The sequence below is a fragment of the Malurus melanocephalus genome, unplaced genomic scaffold (assembly GCF_030028575.1).
Source record: "Malurus melanocephalus ecotype Western Australia unplaced genomic scaffold, MMel_1.1 scaffold_943, whole genome shotgun sequence".
Classification (NCBI taxonomy): domain Eukaryota; kingdom Metazoa; phylum Chordata; class Aves; order Passeriformes; family Maluridae; genus Malurus; species Malurus melanocephalus.
In genome coordinates this window covers 29715-44758 of record NW_026624175.1, presented here as the reverse complement: position 1 = coordinate 44758, position 15044 = coordinate 29715, and the positions used below count along the sequence as shown (strand labels likewise).

Below are 15044 nucleotides of genomic sequence, written 5' to 3'. Positions count from 1 at the left end.
CACAGCCACAAGCACAGCCACAAGCACAGCCAGCCTGCTTAGCCAGCACATCCCAGGGCACTGCTCCCTGCAAGGTGCCACAAATGCCAGGAGAGAGGGTTCTGGAAGGAATGGAACACAGTTGACTGCAGGTCTGGCAGCTGGTCCCTCCAGGACATCCATATTGGAGGAAATTAAAGTTTTTATAATGCATGAGGTACAATGCTCAGTTCAGGTATTTTTGTAACTCAATTACTTTTGGGAAAAAAAAAAAATCTACCTGGGGAAAACCATCCTTTGAAATGATCAGGACGTTTCCTGCCCAAGCGGACACTTTTGCCTTCTTCTGACTCTAAAAGTTCTGCTCGTTTGGGGATTTTAGAGGGGTGGTTTTGATTGGTTTTGGCATTTTATACTCAAGTTGGCCTCATGAAATCACTGTTCAGTTCACGGCCCCAGGGCCAGGACAGGTGCCAGGGCAGCAGAGCTGACTGACAGCACAGACAGGCAAGTCCTAAACACATCCCTGCATTCCTGCAGGTCAGCACCCCTGTGTTCTCCACCCTTAGCAGACTTCACCTGGGGCAGGTATTTTATCTGAGGCCAGGGCATATCATTCAGTATCTCCTTTAACATTCTTTCCCATTGTTCAAACCCAAAACCTTTTGCCTTGTGCTGCACACRATATCCCCTTTCAGCTGAAATTAATGACTTCTGTCTACAACCTACATACTAAAATCTGTCAGAGCTTCCCTAAAGCTGCAGCAAAGCAAGGGAACTGAGAATGTGAATCAGCTTCTTTTAATACAAAACCCTTCTGTGTGGGCTGAGCTGAAAAATTCATGTGTTTTCCACCTAACAGAAGTAAACCCCAGAGTCAGGTTCTATCTAGCCGCCCCAGAACTGCAATTAAARAATCCAACTTGTTGTGCCCACACTATCACTTTTCCCCTTTTGTTCTTGTGCGTGAAAACCTCGAGGACAAGAGGGAATTCTGGATCTGATCAGCACTCCCATATGATGTGAAAGTGAGAACATGCCCCAAGTAACACAATAAAATGATAAAACCATTTTTGAAAAGGTTCAAATATTCTCACTACATAACAGGAACAACAGCAAAACCAAAACAAACAAAAAAGATCACAAAAAGTCCTTCATTAAAATAATGATTCTATTAGTAAAGCAGATGCAGTTCCCAAGGAAGAAATGCTTCAGTGAAAATCACTCTCCTTCCAGCATCACCCATTTCCAGAAAGAGTCACATTAAAGTTCTGATCTCTAAAGACACCGAAGGTTTGTTAATCAAACTGCTGTGTTCACCTTTCCAGATCTGAAATGTCACTCTGCCTCCATCCAAAATCTGACAACAATTCCTTTTTTGTTAAAAGTTGAAAGAGCACCAGTTCACACTTACTGGCCAGACTGGAAGTCCTTCTCRTTCACCACAGCACAGTTGGTCAAGGACAGCTCATCAGTGGGACATCTCGCTGCTTGCATAGGCTACAAGAGAGAGGGGGGGAAAATGTCAAATGAAATTCTCTTTTTCCTTTACTAAGCCAAGCCCCAGGATGTCTGCAAACCCATAAAGCACAAAACAGGTCTTGTGAGTCCTGGCACACTCTGAGAGCTCAGTGGTGTCAACAAGCTCCTCTCCCAGGTTTCTCCAAACACTTCCATGTGTCACAGGTACTTGTACCCCAGAGCTTTGCATTTTGGGAGTATCATGTATTCTGTTTTTTCTACTCTACCTACAATAAATAATTAAAATTACCTGGGAGAAAGCCTGGAAGGCAAACACTGTTAACCCTGGCACTCATGAAGCTTCCCCGAATGCTGCCACGCCAGGCTGGGTCAGAGAGACCATGTGATGAGAAAGAGTGAGATAAGATGGGACACTCCCTCTTCCCTGAAGGAATTCCCTCAGAAAACTGAAAATTCAGCATATCCATTCTGCATATACCCCTTCATCCAGTGCAGTACAGGGCAKGCTTAATGTCTAGTTAAACCACAGCAAGGTTCAACCTCAGCCAGCTGCTATCCAACCCCACAACCCCTCTCTTTGCACCACTTCTCAAAAGAAATACCACAGAATATCACGATGTGAACATTTTCTACTCTAAAGGAAACATCCCAGATCTGTAACGCTAAATAAAATAGTTAATACTACCCTATCACTATGAAAAAAAAATTACTGCAACAAATTTTGCGGGGGAGTCCTCCCCCTCTTTTTATTTTCTAATGTCAGAGGACCAATCCTATTTCAAGAGTATCCGTTCATTTTTGTTCCTTCCACTGTTACTCATCAATCAGCAATTACCAACCGAAATAGCAGCACTCCCAGCCCAGCTGCCCATCCCCATCACCAGCAGGATGGAGCACAGGGGGAGCAGAGCAGAGGGACCTCAGCCCCATCCTACAGCATCCCCACCTGCTCCTGCAGAATTGCACCACAAAACAATGGCTGAACGATGAAAATTGGGATCAAAATGACTCCAGAAACAGAGAAGAGATGGAAAAGGCAGGATGTTTCCATCATTAGCTATACATGGAAGAAATTTCATTTGGGGAAAAGCTAAACTTGCCCCCCAAGGTGTCATTTTCAGAACCAAAGCACAGCTACCCCTATCAGATACAAATTTGCACGCAGCACACCAGAAACTATTTGACAGCRTCAGCCTACTGCTGAAAGCAATTCAGGATGGATTTTCTCTTAAGACACCCTTAAATCCCAGCAGCAAGCGCAGGAAAYGCACTGATCCCAACACACACATCCAAATCATTTCCCAGGAGTTATTGTCCTGCTCAGCCTTCCTCCCCCAGCTCCTCTGGGACAAGAATCAGAGAAATTCCCCCTGAGTGTGGCCTGCAGTCAGCCTACTCTAAAGCTCAGATCAACTTTTATGGCACAATGTGATTTGTCTCAAGTACTTGCTGTTTAGAAAAGGACCAATTCATTACTTTTACTGAATAATGCTCAATTGCCTTTGACATGTGTGACAACCAAAAATGATTCCATTTTCAGYCTTGAAACAGATTTATCTACCTGAACGCTGAAATGTAATAAAAGACTCAAAATACTCTCACAATAAAATATATGACATCAGTGGATTTCTGAGATACACAGCCTGCCTGCTGAGGCCCCTCAGCTTGGGGCAAACATTCAACATTTTATCACTTCTCCTTCCCTCAGCAGGGCACGGTTTTTGTGAAGGACATGCCCTGATAAAACGCATTACAGGGGATATTTCCGGAGAAAACTGGACACGGAGCTCCTGGATTAAACCTTTTTACAGCACCAGTCCTCAACTGCATTTTTAATCCCCAGTGACAAACTGCTTCCTACACACAGCAAGCGCCTGGCCAAGCCAACACTCCCGGCTGCGCTTTAGGAAATGCAGGAATACCAGGGAATGCATTCCAAATTCAGCAACGACTGCTCCCCTTGCAAGCTCTGCAGCAGGGCTGATGGCAAAACACCCTTGGGTGTCTGACACGTAAAATAAGGTGGCTGCTGTTGCTGCAGCACCAGCAGTGCCAACCATCCCCGAGCCTGGCTCATCCTCCTCCTGGCAGAAACCCATTTCTCCCTGGCAATCTCCAACATTTCAGGCAGCTTCTCTGCTCCCGGCTCTCCAGTACACACCCTCCCCTCCAGCTCCCAAGATCGTGCAGATCTTCAGAATGTCATCTTTATTCAAAAAAGGTTTGAACATCACACAGCTGAAACACAGGGGCGTGCGTCACTCCCCAGTGTGGAGTTCCACAWGGGTGCAAGGGACAACTTGGGGAAATCAGGTCAKGGAAGAGKTGACAATKAAACTGGAAATCACCTGGGCAGGAAGGAGGAACACACTGAGCTGCAGGGGTCTCCTCTTACCTGCCCTCCCACAGAGCTGCTGCTCACAGGGAAGGATYCCTGTCTCTGCCAAATAGCAGGRTTGTCACAGCMAGGACAYGGGCACAGGCTGCTCCTGWGGAAGCTTCCCTGGCACAAAYRCAGGCTGGAACACATGGTTGGCACATGCCAGAGGTGCTGCTGTCAGGAACACTTGTTCTTGCATTTTGGGCTCCAGCCTCCCAGGACAGCAGCAGAACCTGCCCCTCTCCTCTCCCTGCCATCCCACACCCACTGCCTGCACTGACACACCACATAAGGGAASAGGGGCAGAAAAATCCTTGTGAGTATTTCTAGGAATCTCAAACCAGATTTACACAAACTCATTTTAAGCAATCTGACAGGTTACTGCTGGCAAGCAGGTGAGGCACAGCTCTAATAAACCAGAGAGCAGCTCCTGCAGGTGACAGCAGATGCCACCTGCTGCAGTCACCCCCTGGCAATGCCAGGCTGGAGGTGACCCACACACCCTCACAGGGTGCTGTTACACCCATGTCCACAACATAGATTAACTGAGATTAAAGAAGGGAAATTAGGCTCAAACAGGCAAAGGAACCTTCACTGCCTCCAGGTATTGCTCTGGTTTACACAAAGAGGAGACTCCAAGGACAGTGAAGTCCTAAGGAGGTGACTGCACACTGTTAAAGCATTCCCAGCTACAGCATCCATCATCCAGCAGCAGCCAGGCAGCACCTGCTACTAAACCCAGGTCTGTGTACAGGCCTGCTCCATCATTCCTTCTGTTTGCCAAGCCCATATGATGCACTGATRAATCTCACTCTGAGACAAAGGTGAAGGACCCCACCTCTGGGTTTGTGGCAAAACAGTAACATTGCCTCAAAACCCAGGGGGCTCAATGATATTTTACTTTTACAAAGAGAAATTSCCTAGAAGGACAAACAGMTACATAATAGAAACAATCACCATAACAGCTGATCTTTCAGAGATTTTTTTTTCCAAAGCTGCAAGGACTCGGTTTCCTCACGAAAAAAAAGAAACAAATTGAAAAAAAAATATATATGTTCACAAAAAATCACAGAACAGTTGGGGTTGGAAGGGCCCTCTGGAGATCATCCAGTCCAGCCCCCTGCAAAGGCAGGATCACCTGGAGCAGGTGACACAGGAGCATGTCCAGGTGGGTTTGGAATGTCTCTATGACCTCCCTGGGCAGTTYRTTCCAGTGCCCTGCTACCCTCAACYGGAAGAAATTCTTCCTCATGTTGAGGCAGAGCTTCTTGTGGTTTAGTTTATGGCCAWGTTGTTGCATTTTAGAAGACCTGAGCCCAGAAAGCGGTGCTGTTATTTGGATRTTTTCATATATACACAAACCACACATTTTGTGTTTTGTCAATTSRCCTCTGGTGGATCATTAAGGCTGACAGCAGAGGAAGCCAAGGAAGCACATGTTTCTCCCCACAGAGATAAGGTGCTCGTAATGACCAAAATGCACTCATGACAGCTGTTACTGAGAAGAGCTAAAACATTAAATGCTAAGGCAGAGATGCTCCTGATCCAAGCCATCTGAACTCATTTCAATTCCTAATGCTGAGCAATAGATTATGAAACAGCATCTATGAGCRAGACTCTCAGGACAGCAAAGTCCTAAGGAGGTGACTGCACACKGCTAAAGCATTCCCAGCTACAGCATCCATCAYCCAGCACCAGCCAGGCCAGCTGGGAAGAGGAGGCCTCTGCAGYTCAGTGTGCTYCTCCTTCCTGCCCMGGTRATTTCCAGTTTAATTGTCACCTCATCCATGACCAGATTTCCTCAAGTTGTCCCTTGCACCCTTGCGGAATTCCACACCATGGAGTGACATCCCTGTCTTGTGGCTGCATGATGTTAAAACCTTTTTTGAATATACATAATGTTCTGAAGATCTGGAAATCACATCAYAGCCAAGGCAGGCTTTTGTGGGAATAAGAAAAGCCTTATAGAATACGAGCCTTTTTCACTTTTGTTAAATCCTGTTCACTTCTGCTCATTCTTGCTCACAGAAAGCACTCTGGGAAARGTTCAGCRACAGGTCATAGAAACAGAGWACAAAKTGTAGAATGAGAGTGTGGTCACCTCGTGCATGGGGCAGTGAATGGTTGGTGAGACACGTGGACACCACACGATTGAAAAGCATCTGGGAAGGGATGGGCTACCAATGCGTGCCTGTCTTGCTTGGCTTTGGAGCATAAAAAGGCTCAGGTTTTGGCAATAAATTATTTTCTTCAGAGCAAGCAAGAAGGAGGTCCATGTGTCTTCATTCCCCATTGCTACAGGGTTTGTTCTGAGCGCTGTTTTCACATGGTTCACACAGGACAGATGTTGTTGAAGTAGTGTTTGTTTAAAATCTTCCTTTGTGTGAAACAGGCACAGACACACATCCCATGTAGATGCAGGTGCACAGAGATGGAATTTCTGGCACACAGGTGCTGGCAGAGGACTGTCAGGAAATGTGACAACTCTGGGTACCAGAYATTTCCGTTTCCCCTGCAGAGCCCACTGTCAGCTGCATTGAGATGGGGATCCCTGCTCCAAAAAGCTTTTCTCTAACAGCTGTTTGGCACCAAAGTGTCTCCAAGCCCAGAGCCTCGTCACCCACAGAGGGCACAGAAGCACCTGTGCAGGTGTCACTCCTGGGAAGCAGTTTGGCCCACACTCCCCAGAGCCMGAGCAGAGGCTGTGTGGAACCACARMTGACTCCGAGGCAAACGCTCATTCACCACTACGACTCCTCAAATAAAATGAAGTTTGAATACTGACAGGAAGAATTATGATGTCAAAGGAGCTCTGAAGATAAAGAGGGAATTGAGATGATGATTCATAGATCCTACACATTATCCAGGAGTATGCTCCTGACGGAAAACACACGCACGAAGCACTGCCTTTATCCCTAACCCAACTCTGGGACAGAGGGAAACAGAAAGACACAAAGACAAAGCCAAGGCTCCTCTAAAGAACAATTCAGTAATATTCATAAAAGGAATGACAACATTGTGTCACCATCAGGGACCAGACTGCRCAACGTGAGTTATCCTAAATGCTGTAGTTCTAAATAATATCTTTAATTAAYGAAGGAAGTTTAGTAGCTTGCAGAGGGGTTGTTTGGACATGTCCGAAAAAATACTGAATAAAGCTTCCATATTTCTGCAGCCACAAGAGGAGATCAACCTACAAAGAACTTTCTAGACCAGCAGGCCTGCCAGACAGGCCTTTCCAGATCTGCAGTGGCTGTRCTGGCAGGATAAGCTGCTGTCCCTGGAACACACAGCCCTGACTCCCTCCCTGCTCAGGCCCAGCCATTCCATCTGCTCCACTTGTCATCTATTTGCTTTGCTGGAAGCTTTTATTCTCTTCAGGAAGGAGCTGCATTCTCTCTCGATAGCAAACTCAGGAATACCAATCTCCTAATAAACAGAAATGCATTGGGAAGCTAAAATCTCAGAATTGTATTCTATTTTTTACAAAGCCAGGGAACACTGTGAGCCACTACCAAAGCAGCCACAGCAGAGGGGCTGGAGAACCCGGGATGAGATGGATCCCCCAACAGACTCCCACGCTGTGAATCACCTCCCCGTGATCACCACGGCCACCCCTGCAACGCAGAAACCCAAACAGCTCCGAGGAGGAGAGAGGGAAGAGCCCCCATCAGCACCTCCTGCATCACCCAGGGCTGCAATGAAGAGGGGAATGTTTTCCCTGCATGGACAGCCCCTGGCACTGTAACATCCTGGCCTGGCAAGAGAGCTCTCCCTGAGCACAGAGGGGCAGCAGGACACACCACACACTCCCCACTGGCCACTCATATCATACACTCAACACATTGCCCAGTYTGTGTGTCTGACAGCAGCCCTTCGCTCCCTGGACCGGGATGCGGAAATTACTGCCCCTCCTGGCATTCCAGAGCCACTTTATCAGGGCCTCTCCCACAATTAAAGGAGATTGGGTTTTACTGCTGCTTCCCTTTGCTTGCAGAGTTCACAGGAACTCGGTCCTGCAGGGGCAGCTCTGTCACTCCAACACTGTTTACCTGGTGTGGTTAAGGAGTGCTCACAGCTTTGGGAATCTGGCTCTGCTATTGCCAATATTTGCCAACATCACGAAAAAGACAATTTAGAGTCCCAAAACCAAAGAGTTCCATGGGTTTGCCTGATCCAACTGAGCAGAAGAAACAAGAGTGCTAAAAGAGAGCTTCCTCATGCAGAGCATCTACAATTACACAGGTTGCTCTACCCAGAGATGTTCTTCTCAACATCATTTCTTTACAATATGATCGGCGATTTTAGGAAATACACCTGTACCTGAGCTGCTGTGCCACAGAACCAGGGAGCTGCTCCCAGCAGGAACAGCAGCTCCACCTCCCCACTAAGCAGTAACCACCCAGGATATGTGCATCTGTAATTAACACATCCATTCTTTGAGTGGATGTTGCCTCACATTCCTTCCTCAGGTCAGCATGATCAACAATTTAATTACAGGGAATTGTTGCTTGTTGTGTTTCATCTAAACATCTTTTAAAAATGCCAAGAGAATGAACCACCACCCAACCAGAGTAAGCTGTGGGGACCAGGATGCAAGTCACACGATTTTGCCACRTGAGCAGAGAGGACACCTCATGGATGCAAATTTCCACTCATTTATTTAGAAAAGTTACTCAATGACAACAGGGACAAAGTGAATATATGTTAATAATAAAAATATCCCCTTCAACTTGSAATTCACCTCGTGAAAGCCCAGGATGCTGCTGCCCCCGAGGATTTACAACTCACCCCAGCAGTGACACAGGGCAGCACCTGGCACTGAACTTGTCAGGACTCTGATGTACCAAACAGCACYCAGCCACCAGCAGTTTGTGTTTAAGATGCAAGAGCTTGCAAGTATTGCTCTATTTTTTACACAAAAAGCACATGACACAACTCCAGGGCATCAATTACTCCAGATTTTTTGATAGAAGGTCATTGCTTTATTGCGTCCCAGGAGACCAGAGAAACGTGTTAAATCTTTTTGTGCTGCAAACCTCTGACCTCCCYGAGGGCAGGAATTGCCTGCACAGGAAGGAGCAGGGCAGCAGAGCCTGAGGAACTGGATATCCAGCCTTGGTTTTATGAGCAGCAGCACAATCAGCTGGCTCAGACACAGTTCCAGGGCACTGCACTGGAAGCTCTTCCATTAATTTTAGTGCTTGGGTTTCTTGTTTGGCTTTTTCTGTCCACAGACCCTCTCCAACACAGCTCTCCAAGTCCTGGGGATCAGAAAACCTTCTGGAGATGGTCAATATGGGAATTTTGTCACAAAACTGGTCTCTGACAGAGAACCTCCCTGATGTGAGCCAGCATCCTGAGAGCACATCATGCAGAGCCCCCAGGATGAGCCTCGTCCTTCCAAAGCCACTGCAGAGACCAAGAGCTCTGTCCCACTGCTCAGGGGGCTCACTGCACCAGCTCTGCCTAAAGCTTTGTCCCCTCCTGCACTTCTGAGGGCAGCTGGACACGTCCACCAACCCTGGATCAAAAAAAAGATCACTCCACAACATGGGGACCTACATTTTAGTTGTTTTCATGYGAAAGAAAGGAATAATAGTAATTTCATTGCACTGAAACCATGTCCTGACAGGTGGGTAATTCAGCAGAAGTGCCACTACTTTCTAGGGACTGCTTTTCTGTGGACTCAAACAGATCTGATTTCATGCCTTCAAATTCAGTCAGGGTTTATCCTGAGCCTCAAGAGTCTTCTCCTGAGTGACCTCTGTGTTCTGAGGCACAGGACACAGAATGGGAAAAGAGAAGATCTTGCCATGGTATGGGGAAAAAGAAGTTTAAAAGTAATACTTAAGAAACTCACACTTGAAATGATCCTCAAAAAGATTGTCTGGCTTTTTAAAAAGATTTTTTTCCGACTAAGAAAATGTTTAACTAAGTTTAAATATTCTGGCAGGTCCACATAATAAAAGAGGTGACAAGCCTGCAGCCCCAAAAYGGGAGAGGATGGAGAGGCAGCACTGACATGTCCCTTTTGCAGTGACTTTTTAAGCACAAGCTTCTGCAACACTGAGCCAMGCAACAAATTAATCAAAGATGGCAGGGCCAGATATCCCATGCCCACAAATATTCATATGATTGCCAGAATTTTATTCCAAATMATTTTAGAGTTTTTAACAAACTATGTGATTTTGTTTTAAATAATTCAGCAAGGCAGACATCCTGAAAGCAGGCCACAAGTTGATTTGTGATGATTTCACAAGACAAGGCTGCAGAAGTGATCTCAGAAACAGAAATTCAGACTGAGTTGTCTCCCATTTCCCTGAAACATGGCTAAAAMCCCATTTCTTCATATTACACATTAAGAAATACTAAAAAAAAACCCAAGTGACAATGACAGGATCAGTACCAGGCTGAAAGAAGGAACTGAATGTTTGATTCACAAACATTTCTTTAGTTGCCTGACAACGCCTGCATCTCTGAAGGCTGGTTCCATATGTTATCAGAAATCACACCTTGCAGCTTTAACCCATAAACATAAAACCCAGCTGCCATTATTTCAAAGTCCCTATCAACCTATCCAACCCAAAACCACTCTGTCTAGATTTTAAATATTTTTAAACAATTCAAGCAAATGATAGGCCAGATTTTATAAATTGTCTAGTGCTGTTTTAGGTATGTTATATAGATTAAATGTTAAGAAGGAATTGTTCCCAGGGAGGGTGGGGAGGGGCTGGGATGGAATTCCCAGAGAAGCTGTGGCTGCCCCTGGATCCCTGGCAGTGTCCAAGGCCAGGCTGGACAGGGCTTGGAGCACCCTGGGACAGTGGGAGGTGTCCCTGCCATGGCAGGGGTGGTGCTGGATGGTCTTCAAGGTCCTCCCAACCCATTCCAGGATTCCATGCTGACTGCAGGAAGCACAAGGAGGGCAGGCTTAGTCCAGCAAAGCCTTCAGCACCTCAGAACACCGAGGGACTCAGCCCATCCTTCACCATCTTCCCACTCCAGCTGCACCTCTGGATTGGACAGTTGGTGTCACCAGATGCCAGCAGGACCTTGTGATCAGTCTCAGGCTCTCAAGAGGTGTGACAGCACCGCTCTGCAGGGTCAGACAGCAGCCAGAACCAGAGGGAATCCAAATCCACTTCCAACCCAACACAGAGGGAATCTCTTCTGAGGAGCCAACAGGGCAGTGTGTGCTCTCGCTGGGCTAAAGGCAACACGGCCCCAAAGGAGCCCCAACCAGCAGATGAACAAAAAAGGATGTGTTATACCAGTGATATCAAACAAAACAGCCACTATTCCTAATCCTTATGAACTCTTACCCAGGTTCAACTATCACAAATCTAATATACCTTAAAGAAAACCACAGTAGTATCTGCTGAGGGATCCTCACCAACATCCACGTGAGCATTTGGCACACAGATGAGGAGGAGCCAGCATCACACTGACCTGCTCCCTGCCCCACCCCAGTCCCTGGAGCTCTCCAGTCTGTGCAGACACGGGCAGAAACACAGCTCATGCCAGATCCACAACCTAACGCTCACTGAAATCATCTGGCTTTTTGAGATCCCTTTGGGAACCAACTCCTGATGTGGTTCAAATCAATCAGTTGCAGACACCGCCAGTGAACGTGCAGGGGTCCACTTGGTACATGGGATCCAGAACCAGCCACAAACACAGCAGCTTCCCCTATTCCTTCTCCTGCAGATGCCTCAGTGCTCTGCCTGCATGCCTAATGATCCCCATGCAGAGATACAGAATAAATTATTACAGAAACAGCCATTATTTCTAATCACCATAAACTGTTTTTCCTGTAAACTTCAATCACYGCTAATCACCATCTCTTCCTTGCCATGGAGAGACCCAGTGCAATTAGGGGAGCAGAGTGACACACCTGAAACAGCACCACACAGTTAATCAGATTTGGCTTACCACTCACCTGAATTATTCAAAATGTTACTGGAAGTTTCAATATTTTGTCTCTCATTCATTTCTCCCTGTGAGAATGTACGTGCACAAATCCAATCACGTGAGCCCAATAAAAGAGATTAAGCTCTAAATGGCATTGCAGGACAGATTTTCAGGGCAGGAGGAGTCACTGAAGCACCTCTTCCCATCCTCCAGATCGAAGCACCTGTTAAAAAYGCTGCCAACAGAGCAGCATCAGTGTTCCAGCATCCCTCACCTGTTGTGCCTGGGGATATCACACACCTCCATCCTCCCACCGCCTGTTCCCTATTTACACCGACACAGCTCCGGTGTCACAGCCCAAGCGGATGCTGCTCCTGCTCTCCCTGCTCCTCATCCTCCCCAGCATTGCCAGCTGGAAGGAGCAGGCAGCTCCCTTGGTAACTCACATGGGAAGCATTTGAAGGACCAGAGAGTGAGCTGGAACACTCAGTTTAAGGACTCTCTTCACAGCGTTAAATAACCTCATAATTCTGCAACAACTGCATTCGTAGGCAAATCATGAAAACACTGAATACTAAGAAGCTCCCTGGTGACCCAAGGAGAGCATCACCCATCCAACTGCCAGATTAGGAGGCAACTGAGMACCAATCTTTCCTTTAAACTCACATAAATCCTCCTTTCCTCCACCAGGCTTCCAAGCTGGTCAAATAAAAGCACGTTTTAGCAGGCTTCTGGTAGAAGAAAAGCTCACAGCAGCAGTTGAGGTTGATCCTTCTCCTCCCCTCATCCCCAGACACCAAGCCCAGGACTCAGACCATGCACAAGATCCTTGAGACACAGCTGGGAGGGCTTAGGGGAGCAGGGGGAAAGGCAGCATGGCTGCAGCCAGGTTGGTTTGGGTTCAGACAGTCTCAGAACCAGTTCAGTGTGGGTAAAATGATCTCACTTGACCACTGACCAGAGCACTGGGCTCCTGTTGTGGGCAACAGAAAGCTGAAAAAGCCAGGCAAGGCACACCRATTTCCCTAGGCTGGTGCAAAGGGTGAGATGAAGAAAAAAGGTGTAAGGAAGAAGGTGAGACCAGGAATCTGGAGYAGGGACAGAGAAAAAGCTCTTAATGAGAGACAGACCACAAAACATGGGGTTTTTCTCAATTACTCAGCACATTTCAGGGGTGGCACTGGAGCACCTGCGATGCACAGCACGGCACCAGGCCAGATTTCTCACCCCTGCTCTGCACCACAGCATTGCAGCAGCTGCCCTCCATCCACCAGCCCAGCACAACACAAAAAAAACCACTTGGAAAACCAATTCCTCGGGATTTCAATCACTGAATCACTTGGCCTAGAGACAAGATTCGAGCCAGAGGCAAGCACTAATGAGAAATGTGCCTTTCCCAGGCTGATACCCAGCAAAGCATGACTGAGCTCCTGGCAAGGAGCAGAGCAGTCCAAACACATCCTGCAGCACCTGGACACCTGAAAAAGAGGGGAGGAGCAGGCACCACAAGATGGGATGTCACAGACAAGGCTGTTCCTTCCTATTTTAAAACCTTCTTGGACACTTGCTGGTGTGATCTATCACCAGCAAGGSWTTKTTKTTTTTTTTTATTTTTGAAATTAACACAGAATAAAACCACTGCACAACCCTTAAGATGTTTCCACACAACAAGATGAGGACCCACGTTACAAAACAGTGCCTGGCTGGTTCCCACAGGAGAAAATCTCCTGTATCCCACAGCACCAAGAGGTCACCAGGGCCTTACAGCAACTTCCAGGGACCCTAAAATCTGGCTGCACATCCTATGGGGACAGGGGCACCCCAGCCTCAAGGAGGACACATTTAGGGGATCCCACAATGCTGCCCCACATCCCAGAGCACCAAGGGATCAACCCCTCTCACAGCAACCCTGAAGGTCCCTGACCCACACGGAGAGGGGTCATCAGAGTTTCACAGCAGCCCCAGGACACCCCAAAATCCTTCCCTGTATCCCACAGGACCACCTCAACCTCACAGCACCCTTAGGGAATCCTAAATACTGACAGCAGCAACGAGATACCCACGGGATTCACTGCACCCTCAGGGGACACCATAAGCCTGCCCCACACCACAGCAAAATGGGTCACCCCAACTCCTGAGGGAGCCCTAGACRMTCATCCCACAGCMCCRAGGGGTCACCACAGCCTCAGAACAYCCCAAAATACAGCTCTGCACCCCCYAGGRCCACTGCAACCTCACGGCACCCTTAGGGAACCCTAAATCCTGCCTGACACYCGCAGGGAGAGGGGTCACCCTGAACTCACAATGCTCCTGAGGAAACCCTCAGTCCTGTCCCACACCCCACAACGCCAGGGRGCCACCCGGGTTTCACAGCACCCCTGGGAGACCCTAAAATCCCGCCCCACAGGGAGAAGGGTCACCCTGGCCCCGGCTGCTGAAGGAACCTCAGTCCTGTCCCATATGCCACATCACTAAGGGGCCACCTCAGCCTCTGGAAACTCCCGGGGAACACAGCGAGAGGGGTCACCCCCGAGCCCCCCACACTACTGGAGGAGTCCCCACAGGAGCCTCAGGAGCCCCCTGCCCGCCGGGAGTGAGGGGATCACCACAGCCTCACAGCACTCCCGCGGGRCCCCCCAGAGCTGCAAGGCCTCCTGACAGCGGGGCTGCGAGAAGCTCCCCAAGCCGCGGGCGCGCAGGGAGGAGCAGGAGCGGAGGAGGGGGCAGGGGATGGGCGATAGCGGCCGGTCCGGGTCCGTGTCCCCCCCACTTACCCGCCCCGCCATGTTGCCGCAGCGCCGACCGACGGGCCCTCCCCGCGGCCACCAGGGGGCGGTGCAGCGCAGGCGCGGCGGCGCGCCGGGGCGGGGCCTCGGGGGCCGATGGGGCCACGCCCACTGGGCGATAGCGGCTTCCTATTGGTCACTCCGCCTGCTGCTCAAGGCATTGATGGAAGCGTCACTGAGCCGCCCGCCCACCTGCGTGGCGGTGGGGGCGGGGCGTTCTGCTGTCAGTCAACAGGAGCGCTGCGGGGATTGGTCGGTGCGGCGGAGGGGCGGGGCCGGCGGTGCCGCGGTGTTCCCGGGGTTCTGCCGGTGCCGTGAGCGGGGTCGGGATGGGACCCGGGGTGTGACCGGCCGGGAAAAACGGCATGGCAACCTGGAGGGGGCACGGCGGGGCCTGGCTGTTCCCGCTCCCTGTCCCGGTCCCGATCTAGGTCCCGGTCCGGTCCGGTCCGGTCCGGTCCGGTCCCGCGGTGTGAGAGGCGAGCAGGCAACCCCTGCTTTAA

At 49.0% G+C, this 15044-nt stretch overlaps 1 protein-coding gene across 1 annotated transcript in view; it reads right to left on the bottom strand.

Annotated features, from left to right (window-relative positions):
* NSF (N-ethylmaleimide sensitive factor, vesicle fusing ATPase) overlaps positions 1–14588 on the bottom strand; it is a 72233-nt gene extending 57645 nt beyond the window's left edge. Inside the window, exons 1-2 of the mRNA XM_057386266.1 lie at positions 14530–14588; positions 1394–1479 (exon numbers count right to left, since the gene is read on the bottom strand). Coding sequence (XP_057242249.1) covers positions 1394–1479; positions 14530–14541 — 98 coding nt within the window. The 5' untranslated portion in view covers positions 14542–14588. The remainder of the gene's footprint in view (positions 1–1393; positions 1480–14529) is intronic.
* Between the last annotated feature and the right edge of the window lie 456 nt (positions 14589–15044).